The sequence below is a fragment of the Cariama cristata genome, unplaced genomic scaffold (genome assembly GCF_000690535.1).
Source record: "Cariama cristata isolate BGI_N322 unplaced genomic scaffold, ASM69053v1 scaffold19115, whole genome shotgun sequence".
In the NCBI taxonomy this organism is placed as follows: domain Eukaryota; kingdom Metazoa; phylum Chordata; class Aves; order Cariamiformes; family Cariamidae; genus Cariama; species Cariama cristata.
This window is the reverse complement of record NW_009618443.1, coordinates 22860-35798: the sequence shown is the minus strand read 5'-3', so window position 1 is coordinate 35798 and position 12939 is coordinate 22860. Positions and strand designations below refer to the sequence as shown.

The window sequence follows — 12939 nt, the reverse complement described above, 5'->3', positions numbered from 1 at the left end:
GTCCCATGGCCTCTGGGCAGTTCCCAAAAGTCAGTTATTTCTAACAGAAATTACCCTACCCAAACTGCTGCTCTCAGAGGACAGACTAGCGATTGAACGGCGCCCCAAAAACTGAACCACCTCCACCTACGTGCCATCTCCCCCAACCACGACGAGTCACAGGGCAGCACGTGTGTGCTGGAGGTGTGATGGCTGGTTCTTGTTCTGCGCTTTGAGCCTGCCACGCTGCTTGGGTGATGCTCTTTGCTAATACCGCAGAGAAGCGTTAGGGAAGAAGGCAATTAAAAGCTCCTAGACACTGTGCTGGAAGTCCCAAGCAGCAAGCAACAAGAGCAGGTCACTGGTGACAGTATTAACCCTGTAAAGGTAAAAAGCAATCTTAACAGGTGTCAAGCGCCTTGGGTTTCTGCCAGCTCCAGCAGAAGCAAGGAGTGCTCAGCAGCACGCAGGCTCGAGCTATGCTATTTCCTCCCTCTCGGCGTTTAGGTCTTCCAAAAGCAAGACTTTCCATCTCCTCCTGCTCTTTGCGAGGCCCCAGCACTGTGCTCCTGACATGTCACACCCTTCATCGGACTCTGCTGCAGATGGGAGTTGCCCTACGAGGACCAGTCAGTGTTGCTTTCGGGAGAGAGAGGGGAAGGGGGCGGTCCAATTTGTTAATTTTGGCTTTCCGTTTCACGAAGATAGCAGTGGGGTCATTTGGAGGACTTTTTTTTTTTGTTTTTTACAATATTTTGTGGTATAGCAAAGTTTTTACATCTCGGATTTTTTTTTTTTTAACTTTATCGTACCTTAAATAGTAGGAAATAAAGATATTGAAAAAGAAAACAACATTTGCAAAACCACGTAATATTGTAAAACAAAAAAAGATGGGACTTACCTGAGCCCCTAACAGGGCACTCGGGTCTGCAGCGGAGGTCTGTGGTGGGTGTGACATTGCCAGCACAGTGCATGCCGGGGCATCGCACAGAGAGGCGGCCAGCGAGCCTGGGGTTTGCCGAACTTGAAAAGGAAAACAAAAGCTAAGTCAATGATGTGCTTCAAGCCCCTTCCTAACCTGCTGCTATGTGGGACATCCAGCACAGGAGTCTCGGGGGGGCAGGTGGTGGCACTGGGGGTGCCTCAAGGCTCAACCATAACGCACCAGAGCAAGGAGCTGGAGATCTGCATTTGCCACACGATTCGGACCCCTCCAGCATCCAAATGTGCATTTCGGTGGCAAAGCACAAATAACCTGATCATCAGAGAGCACCACTGGGCTCCTGCTCTGCTGAAAATCTGGCTACTTATCTTCAGATTCCTAACCACATGTTTTTGTACCTAGCTCTAAGCCCCAAGCTTTACTTTCGGTCTAAGCCTCTCCCCGGTTTGGGTTCTGCTATAGCTACTCAACCTTCCTGAAGATCTGCAGATGGAAAAGCTCTATGCAGAAATCCTGTTAGATGCAAATGATGCATCTTCAGAAAAAAAAAGTGTTCTGAAAAAGGAACAATTAGAAGGTTTGTCTGCCAGACTCTGACCACTATCACGTCCAACTGAAGCATAAAAGACTTCCCAATATTCAACCAAAGAAAAGTGATGGTTCATAAAGCTGCACACACACAAATGCATTTATCAGCATGATCCATTCCGGGATGGGCAACAATGACTGTTTTGTTATGAGGTGTTTCTGGGAAGTTTCCGTTATTCCTGGTTGGATCTGCATTGTGTTTTGTTTTGGTTTTGGTTTTTTAGTTTGTTGGTTTTGTATTATTTTTTTTAAACACAGACTCATTCTCCTCAGGACGTTTCTACAGCAGAGCATGACTTGCATTATGCCCCATTCCAGCAATCATATCAGTGCATGCAGATCTTAGCCCTCACAGTGTCCCACTGACTCCAGAGGTCTCAGGCCAAGCAGATCCAGCTGCAGGACCGGGACCTTAACTGTGAGCTCCAATATCCGTGCACCAAGCTAGGACTTCGTGTTTACAAGGCAACGCAGACGAGACCTGCCTTTGCTCTTTGGGTTCCGTTGTTTTTATATGTTCAGTAATCCTCATGCTTTTTTTTTTTCCTTACCTCATCTTTTATATTAAATCGCGATGGTTCTTGTCTGCTTCGGTTTGACCTCCTAACCCCATAAACATCAGGATATTCTTCCCACATCTGCAAAATAAACAGACCATCAGAAGGCCTGCTTCACCCCAATTATTTCTGACATTTTAGAAGTTTGATGGTGAATGTTTTTTTTAAAAAATTAACATAAAACCATTAGGGAATTAGCAACCAGTAGACAGACACTTTAAAAAACTGGCTGAAAATGATTATTTTGGGGTATTTGGTAACACTCTAAAGCAGTATGTTTTATCTCAGCATTATCTTTACAGTGCTTCATCTTTCCACCAGGGTACAAATTACTCTCCAGCTCATTAAGGCTGAAGGACAGAGCATTGAGATAGCCAGCCCTCTGCAAAACACAGTGCTGAAGATAAGGAGGCAACACCTTGCACGTGGAATGAATGAACCTGTCAACACAAAAGGACAATTCACTGTCGCTAACAGCTTCCACAATTCCTTTCCGTAGGGAAAACCCCCACCAGCTGCCTGATGACCCCCATGACAAGACATCACCAGCAGCAACTTCAAAAGTGAATTCTGTGGCCCAGCCTGGACGGCAAATGGACCAGGGCACCCTGTCCTCTGGCCAGGCAAGGCAGTGGTGCTGTCTGTTCTTCTCCTGAATGCACTGATTAGCAGCACAGAACATGTGGATATGCAGAGCCGACTACTGGGAATGGTTGTGCTCTGTTTGCTGTAACCAGGCCCTAAATAGTTTAATAAACCGTGTATAACAGCATGCATTTGTTCTTGCTGGATGTACAGGAGGAGAACCGGGAGACAAGAACTGATGCCCCAAGGGATACGAATGCAGAGCTGTGTTGGTGATGCAGGACACCAGAAGATTTACAGGGCAGATACAAAACTACCAATATGCCTCTCAAACATCTACACCAACAATCCCTCTCTCCCTCAGCAGAGCCTCTCAGAGTCTTCTAAATCTATTAATTCTTCTTCTGCTTCTCTCTCCCTCCAGTCCTCAAATGTCTCTGCAAGCCACTGGCAGGAAAAGGAAATCAAAATACACTGCCAGATGCAGCAGCAACTTGAGACTGAGGCTGTGATGAATACAAGGCTGCAGCTCAGCAATTTTTGTGCTACTGTTAAAGGAGTAATGGGATAACACTGCAACGGACAGACTGCAAAGGTGTATTACCTGTTAGGCATGTCAGCACAGAGAGATCAATTCACATGAAAGAAAAACTTGAAATACTCCCCAAACCATTTGAAGATCTTGTCTTTTCATCTTTTAAATGGCACACGTTTTGGATGAGGGACTGAATCCCATTACAAATCTGAATAGCACCTAACACAAATTAACCTCACCTTCATAGGTGTATCCAGACAGAAATACAAAATAAACAATATAATAATTAATTGCATTGGTTATTCAAGTGGAACAGGTATCAACACATCTAGGTTAGACATAGCTAAGGAAAACATCCATTAACAGAGAAATTAAGGAAGGGAGAGGCTTTCTTATTAGAGGGTGCCCTGACCTTTTCATGTTTCATCCACACTAATTATCACCCTGCGTACAGATGTTCTCCCTCATAGGGTAATTTTAATGTTTATTGTTAGGGATATGCTCTTAGAAGCCCACAAAGGAAAAGAAAACTTCCTTCAGTCCCCACTTATCAACAGTGAAACAGAATATTTAATACTGTGTTACCGCAACTGCCTTATAAACACATCCTTCCTTGCCAGTCTGAACACAGCAGTTTAGCCACAACCTCAGTTGGCAGCCTAGAGATTTGTGAGAGGGAGAAGCTGGTAACAAAATCCTTCGTTTCTCCCTTGCAGGTACATGGGGAGCACAGGGTGAAAGCACTGCCCTTCCTTCTCAGTCTTTACATACATAGCAACTTTCTCCATAAAAGTCACTCTCACGAGCAAGCTGTGCAAAGTGCAAACCACAGCTAAGAAGAACAGGATAGTTACACACCACAAACAAATAACAAAAAACCCCTAACCTAACATGATTTTCCTCCCTCATAAACTCAGTTCATCAAGTTCCTGTCTCCAAATGGGTATTTGGGCTCCTCCTTCTCACCTCACACTACACTCTGTTACTCTAGGTGCCTCCATTTCTCAGGTAAAGCAGGTACTCAAGGCACAGCTGCTGCCCTGGGGAGATGCTCACCAACCAGAGGGAAACCACATGCATTTAACACCTGCAATCCCTTTTCCTCCTGGGTAGCAACAGGTAGAGGGCAAACCTGGCTATCTGAGGGGTGTATTGCCAGGGAGTAGCTGGGAAGCTGCAGAGAAAAAAAAAAAGAACCACTCACTGTTCTGGGCATAATAAATAATAGTTAAATGGTTTTTTTCCTCCTCCTCTTTTTTTTTGGTCTCTACTTTTTTCAAAGAGGAAGACAGTGATGGAAAAAAGTGGCCCAAATCCTAGACAAGCATTCTCCTGATTATAAATCACACAGAAAAGCTTTACTACTACCGAGGGAGAGGAGAGACAGGAGAAAAGAGTGGAAAGATGGAGAGAGGGGATGAAATGACAGGGTCATATATTGATGACAGCACCTGCCTCTCATTCGCACCAGTCAGCCCCATCGCTATCTGGTGCCCAAAGGGTTGTTCCATCAAACACACAAGCTCCTGCTCACAAGGATGACAGCAGCAGGGCACAAGCACACGGACCACACAGCCAACAAGTGACCTGGGGACATCAGAGATCAGAGGCTGTCTGGTCAACGTGCAAAGTGGCAGGAAAGTTGACAACGGCTTCGTTAAGGTCCTGCTGTCTGCCCTTTCGTGGTGTGTACAGGGGTAACATAGCTGTGCAGAGCAGCAGGGGCAATACCTTTTTAACATCTGCTATCCTTTCCTTCTTAGATGCTGGTTTTTCTTTGGTTTCAGGAGGGGTCTGCTGGGATTTTGAACCCGTTGATTCACTTTCGGATTCAGACTGACTTTCAGAGGACTCCGAGCTGCTGTTTGACTCGCTGCCCTGCTCGCTTTCAGACTGGCTTGCAGAGTCAGAGCCAGAGGCTTCTTCGGATGCCGAGTGACTGATGGTAAAGAAAGAAGAGATTACATTTTAACTGTACTGTCACAGCTTTGAAATATGTAGTGAGCAAACCTGAGCCATGTCCAAGCTACAATAGGCTTGCAATAGCCTAAATGCAAGCGTGAACCATGCAGTTCCAAACAGACTGGCATATTGAAGCAGAAGCAATTCCTTCCCAGGACAGGCACTGAATACATGGGTGAGAGTGCAGCCTCAAAAATCACTGTCCAGTATCTCCTGCTCATCAACCAGAACAGAAAGAGTGGTGGTACCACACAGAGAAGCATTAGCAATACCAGCAGCACAGGTCCTGCTGGGAGGATCTGGCTCGCTCAGAGCGAACACAAGTTAAGGTATATTGGGAGCTGGAGCATCCAGAGACCATCCTGCTATATTAAAAATAAGCAGCTGCTCCGGCATGGCTCTCCACTACACTCTAGCATGGATAGTCGTTCAAAAATCTGACCTCCAATTTCTGAAAGATGTCAGCATCAAATATTGTATGCATAATACTGTATATTATAGTAAATACCATGTTTCTTGCCAAAAGAATAAATTCAGCAACAGAGCAGCAGGAAGGAGCTTATGCAGGCATGTGGCTGGGGCAGTTCCTGTTTAAAGGATCACACCACTGCCGTGAAGATTGCATTTCTCAAGTAGCCAAGAATGGGAGAGCCGAACATCCAACAGGTGTATTTTTTCTTTTTTTTTTTTTCCCTTTACATTAAAATGGGTTAATATACAGAATACTTACTTAAATGCAGGCTCCTCAACAAAACAATGAGAGGCCAAACTATTTTAGGCGGCCAAAATACTCAAATACCTTTGCCCAATCACTCCAATGCCTATTTTTTATTTAAAATCCAATTAAAGAAAACCAAAAACTCATTACAACATATAACATACATGCTAGTAAGGCAGCATTACAAATCCTGCTCTGTCACAAACCAAAATGCAGCGCGGAGCAATAACAATACTACAAACTTTTTGAACAAGGAGCATCTCTTTCCAAGTCGGCTCTGCATCAGCAGCTAGATGATCTCGTAATATTTAAGGGCATATTGCAGATATAATATCATGAAAGAAGAGTCGGGAAACCTTTGCTGAGGGAAACTAGATTTTTAATTTTTCTGCTTTTGTACAAAACTACAAAAGTAACAAGATACGCCAAAGGCTCTGCTCAGATTTCACAATTCGAGGAAGAAATAATACAAAGAGGAAAAAGCAGCAGCACATGTACAATTACATACAATTCTACAGAGATCAATGCACGCTATAGAGACGGGATCACTCGACCCAGCTACTATTCACAGCTATACCACATGCAAATAGGGCTAACTTACACTGTGGAAATAAGTTTTCCACTCTCAGATAAAAATTCTTCAGATATCTACGAAATCAAACGGGGCTGTTCCCCCGCAGCTCCCGAGCTGCTCCCGGCTGCCATCTCGCAGGGAGCGGGCAGAGGGCAGCAGCCGAGCGCTGCGGGAGCGGGAACCTGCTCCAGGAATCCCGCCGGCGCTCCCCGCCGCCATTTTACAGCCATCCCTCTTCCACCATCTTGCGATCTTGTTGCGGTGGTGGCTGCTGCTCTAGGTCTGTTCGCCAAGTCCTAAAATGGAAGAGTGTGGCACACGCAGGGGAAAAAGAAACAGCGGCGAGCGAGAATTTCTAAGGCTGAAGGAACAGAAATGGGGCCTTTTCAGCAAGGAGCGGAGGGTGAGCCGTCACTGATGGTTGTTGGTTTCATCGTCCCAGCTTGGTTTCGAAGGAGACCAGGTTAACACATCATGTTCTCCTAGCAGGGCTGGAAAATCAAGTTGAACTACCGCCTGTCCAGGCTGCCCGGTAGCTCCTGCGTGTCCCGCTCTTATCCGCGATAACCAAAGGCGCAGTCATCTTCCTACACCCTGCTGCCATCTGTCCCTTCCTCTATGTTTTCTGCAACTTCCAGGCCCCTCTTCTCCACCACAGCCCCCCATCGCTGTGCTCTCCTGCTACATCCCATTGCCAGCACCATCCACCACGTCTCTCCCTGCTCGCCTGCTGCCCTCCGCACGGTTTTTCATTGAGCACTTTGATAGATCTGCTGACATCTGCTCCCAATGTCTCGCTCAAACACATCGCTTTGCAACTGAGTCTACTTAAAGCAAGTGATGAAACTTCTCTCTTGGAGAATTTTCAGAGTTCCAGGATTTTTTTCCAAGAAAACCAAGGGAATTTTATTAGGAAGCACTGCCACACCACTCAAGGAAACGATGCTCCGGCAGCTCTGGGGACAGCCGGTTTCCACGAGCAGGGCTCGGCAGGATACCATCCCACAGAGCCTCCTGCGGGGACGGACGCTCGACCTCTGCAAAAGAATGGGATCTGGAGGCATCCAAACTCTACTGTCACAATGCAAAGTGGCAACATCAGGCTCTGGTTGAGTCATGTTGGCGTCCCATGTTCCAGGGGGATGCATGAAAGAGGAAGACACTTTTCTTCAATCAGATTTATTAGCAATAGCTGGAAGAAATTACAACCACCCAGGCTAAACTGAGGCCAGACAGCTTTGGCAGTATTTGTTTAAAGGCAGAACAGTAATTACTGGCCTCCTCCCACTCTGGAGCTCTTTGTTTCTCAAGGCCCTAAGCTTTATTTCAAGGACACAGGGACATAGCCTTTCTGCATATCAATAGCCATAATTCATGTGCTTTATCCACAACATTATCTGAACACTAGAATTCTTTTTCTCGAGATGCGAACTGTGTCATCTGAGGGTGACTTCTCCAGTGACAGAGACAGATGACATACACATGTGCATGTATAGGTATGCATGTGCTGACCCTACTAAGGAGAGAAAGGAAGATGAGAAGTGGTATGTCCTTTTGAAGGCTGTTGCAAATAATTCTTTTTTAATAAACAATCTGTTACCAAGGCAAAAGGATACATGCTTGTCTTTATTTCTACATTGATAGAATCAAGAAAGAGAACTGAAAAGGCTAATTCCACAAAAGAATCGCTTTCTATCACCAAGACAATTGGGAAGCATTTCTACCTGCCAACAGAGTATACAGGATTAGCAACACTATATGTCAAGTCAGGCCTTACACTGTACATAACTAGAGATTTAAGTCCTCTTTTCAGAAGCTATTTTTGGAATATGCCCAACTTTAATGCCCCTAAGTTAACATGCAAACAACACCTACTTTCAGTTGAACTACAAGTGGGGAGAGAGAATAACGTTTAATTAATTATTGCAAAAATCACAATTCAACCAGTCTACTCTCCTCCAAACTCAGCAAAGAAGCACCCATGAACATCAAGAAAGCTACAGTTGGACCGTTGGTAACTCCCTTGAAGCAAGAAACTCCTATAAAAATTGAGAGCTGCTAAGACTCAGCCAAATACGTTCCCCTGTTTTCTAAGAAATACTTCAGGCTATAATTCCGTTTTAATTAAAAGCCTGCTCCTGACTTGAGGGGTAAGAAAACCAAATCATCCCTTACCAAGAAGGACATGCTTCTTCCAAGAAATAAGTAGCTGAACGGCAGTGATAAGACCCTTTACAATCAGGCATCTAAGTTTACAAGGCAATTACAGCATGCCTGAAGCCTCCACACTTAGCTTTTAATATTTCACATATGACTTCATTTTATAGGGGATCATCTTTGCTAACAGCAACAAAACATTTTATAAGCTCTCAACAAGTACAAACAGTAGATATGTTTCCAGAAGGCACAAGATAAGCTGAAAAAATGACCCAATACGCATTTCTGGAACCAAGAGCTGACAAGGGAATGGCTCCAACTGGGACCATTCTGCCCCAGACTTTAAAATTTGGCTTTTGATGGACAGAACTTGAATTCAGCCAGGGGGATAAAAGAGGATTAATGATCCAAGACCGTCCCACAAGCCAAGCTCCACCTAGCTTTAAGAATTGTTATGAATACTTTGAATCTAAACAAGTCTGAAACCAAACAGCAACGCTCCACTGGGCTTCACAAGCTCAGCAGTTCAGCACCAGCAAAATCACCCTGTGCAGGTTTGACAAGGTCCTTGGCACAAACTCCCAGGGTTGGATAATATCAGGGGCTGGAAAACCAAGTTTATTGTTCCCTCTGGCAAACATATGCTTAACCTTTATGCATTGTTGGACACAGCTTCAAATGTCCTGTGGATAACCGACACCCAGGCGTCCATCCACATCTCGGCTCGCTGCCACCAAAAGCCCAAAGGCAGGTAGCTGGGAGACAGCCCCACCCGTCCACCAGTGGCATCAGCCCTAGGTTGACTCCAAAGCACAGATCAGCAAAGTCAGTGCAGGGCACCAGTTTAAGACCATTTAAACACATGACCTACACACAAAGGGACAGTGATAAACCACAGAAGATGGTAATGCACCAACTCAGCTGGATACCATGTTGCTGTTAAACATTTCCTTTGAATATTTGATCCATAAATGTGATGTTCCCTATTATTATATATAAACATATATGAAATGCCTATATATATATATATTGCGAATAAAACCAAGGACCATCACTTAATGTTGATGCATGCATACAAGTCACACACAGTAGCTGTAAAAAAAGCACCAAACCACATTAAATTTCATCTCTAGGCCAAACAAGCCAGGAAGAGAAACACAAGACCGATTCTAGCTACAGATCACATGATGAAGAGGGGATAACATTTGATAAAGAGAGGATAATATGTGGACCACAGGGGACTGAGAACAATTTCATGGGATTCACCCCTTGCCTTGGGAAAAAAGAACGTGAGCAAATGCTATAGTAAGCGTAGCCAAGGCCATACAGACAGTATATGGAGCTTGCAAGAGCGCCAAGTGAAAGACACTCAAGATTGAGATACTGAAGATAAATTCATTTCTAGCTTTTTGAGGTCCCTTTATTTTATTCTGAAAGTCTATTAAAAAGAGTGATTGGTGCTTTCCTGTCTCCCAAGGCAAAGATTTTCTGAGTGATAAACATTGAGAAGGGTCAGTCAGTGAAAGATCTTTTTCCCAACTTATTTCCTGCAGGCAAAAGTGGAAGTGGGGTGAAGGGAGGGAAGAAAAATATTCCTGCTACTCTATTATCCATGCCCATGTGCAGTATGTATTTCTAACAACGGTCTGTCTCAAAGCAGGAACTTAAACTAGAATATACTAGACACAGACAGGCTCTTCATACAGTTTAGAAGCAAGTCTCAAACAACTTTGAATATCCACAATATAATTTGGCCAACTCTGGGCAGGCTTTCAAGGGGCACCACATATACTCCTAAGGTTACAGGATTGCCCCTGCCAGGTAACCAACATGTCCTTCAAAAAAAAAAAAAAAACAGGAAAAAAACCCCACGTTTCCCCAACCTCATTTTGTGATCAGCAACTTTTTTTTCTTAAATAGGCAAGTGAGAAGAGTTACCATGGAAAATACACAGTTCTTCCACCTGTCACTGCAAACCTCACTTGCAGAGGTTGGGTGTTAATTACATTTACACAGCACTAGGCACAATAGGGCCATGGTGCTACTGTAACAACTGAGGGATTATGCACTTAGCAGGTATCCTATCTAAATAACCATCTGAATTGGGTTGTGCGGGTTTCCAGCCTGGCTGAAAGGAGGGAAAGCGGAGGAGGCAAAGGGAAATCTTCACACATATTCTAGCCACCGCTACTTGCCCCAGCACAGGACTCCCAAATGCCAAAGGCAAAGCAATCCTGAGGACACAGTGAGCTAAATATATCCCTTGCTGCTCTGCTGCAGCTCCCTGTAAAGCACGTTGGGCTATCTTGAATGACAAGTATTTTCCAAAAGTGAAGGTTTTTTCCTCCACTACAAAGACACCACATTATGCTTGCATAAGCAAGCAAAACGAGCAGTTCATTCATGACTGGGAGAGCTAGCGCTCCCACTCTCTGATCTTTGAGCCAGAGGCTGAAAATGCTTGGGATGTTTAGTGGGAAAAGAAAAAAGGAAAAGAAAAAAAAAACAGCACAGGGACAAAAGGAGTCAAATCCTGTCTGCTTGATTAAGGAGCACCATTGAGAATCTCCAAAGGCAGCATCCTTCCCCTTTCCTGCACAGAAAAAGGAAGGACAATTGCAGTTCTTAGGGTTTTGAAAAGGGCCAATCTCTCACTCCCTGGGAAGGCAGCAGCGCATTTCAGTGCTCATCCACGGGAGGACCCAGGCTGGCTCCTGGCAGCACCCACCACCTCCTCACACCCATGCAATGAAAGGAGCCCAGGGGTGCACACCTTCCCCTAAGGCTGAGACGGTGGGCAGAGGTTAACCCCCTCTGCCCCTCGGCCATTTCGGCCCCAACTTCTGCTCTGTCACAGCAGAGGACAGCCAGGCTGAAGCTCCATGGCAGCACAAAGGGAACTCCGCACATGGGCAGCATCTGACTTCTTGTAAAGGATATGCAGATACCAGGGTGGCCAGGCTGGAGTGCACACACACACAATTTTGGTTTCAATTAGTACAGAAAGGGTGGTGGTTTTTTCTCCCTTAGCATTTGCAAACTTTCTCTAAGACCTAACAGATTAAAGAAATGCAGTAATATGGACATTTAGGACCCAAAATCATTAACAAGAACATGAAGGTGCACAAATTCCTTTCTGGTTCCAGATGACCTGCAGTTCAGAAGAGAGGAGCCTGACCTGGCCTGAGGGTTTTATTCCAAGTAACTGTTAAAAGACGTTTTTAACCAAGAAATTTAAGGCTCGTCATTAAGCCTCCGTTTTACAGACAGCACATGGCATTCAAAGCTCCCAACTGGTGACAACTCCGTAGTTAAAAGCAGAGGCTCCTCCCCATGAAAGAGATGCAATTAATATATTGGCAATTCTATTAAGTCAGCTATACCTAGCAATAAAACTTGCAAGAAACATTAACAGTTACAACACAACTTTTCCCTAAGAAGCCAGGTGTTCTGGAGTCAGTGGATTCTTGACATTGCAACACACTTGTTCATAGCCGGGTAAAGGTTGGCGAGCAATGAAGTGTTCAGTATCCCCTCTGTGAAGCACCCGGCGCTTGGCAAACATTCTCCACAGAAGCCCTGCCAAGACGAAACGCCATGCAAGCATTACCAGCACAATACCAAAAGGGAATCAGAGATCATTGTTTCAAACTTTTTAATTTTTTTTGTAGCTTAGAAGTCAAGGCCAGAAAAACACATAATACTACAGCGCAGATTATCTGAGCCCACAGGTAAACATAAAGCAAACTGTATATTTAAAATTATAATTTAGCAGCAGTGCTGCACAAGCAGGGATGTAATAAGAGCTACTGCACATTTGGAAAGACTCATCAACATTTTGCTGCTTATTATATCCAAAAGACACTCCCTGCTCCAAGAAAAGAAGGCATTAACAACGTGACAGACTTACAAAAGCTTCATTGCAAGTCACTAGATGTGAATTTTTCATCTAGTCTTTTTTGCTTTCAAGGATCCTTTACAGGATATAAAGGCAGACTTTACAAGCACACTACCACCTGTTGAAAGAGCATCTTCAAACAGCATTTCAGTACACATCTTTTAATAAAAAAAACACCACAAAAATTTATGTAAGACACCATGTCAGTAGAACAGCACATCCTTTGCTAGAAGGCTGCTTATGTCTAATTATGGTAATCCAGGCCATCCTCTCCCCCCGTGCCATTCTGTTTGTATTTATTTTCCTTGAAGGAGAGGAGAGAGAATGCAGAACAGAATCTTTCTCCATCCATTATGACCACCTTCCTGAGCTGGATTTCAGCTAGGGGCAATTGGAGATTTAGAAGCGCTGCTCCATCTTCAGAACTTAACAGCCTAATTTAA

General features: G+C 44.5%; 1 protein-coding gene across 1 annotated transcript in view; it reads right to left on the bottom strand.

The window, feature by feature from the left end:
* The window catches only part of CHD2 (chromodomain helicase DNA binding protein 2), a 53332-nt gene that overhangs the window by 33410 nt on the left and 6983 nt on the right, over positions 1 to 12939 (bottom strand). The window contains exons 3-4 of the mRNA XM_009700866.1: positions 4919 to 5126; positions 2062 to 2148 (exon numbers count right to left, since the gene is read on the bottom strand). Coding sequence (XP_009699168.1) covers positions 2062 to 2148; positions 4919 to 5126 — 295 coding nt within the window. The remainder of the gene's footprint in view (positions 1 to 2061; positions 2149 to 4918; positions 5127 to 12939) is intronic.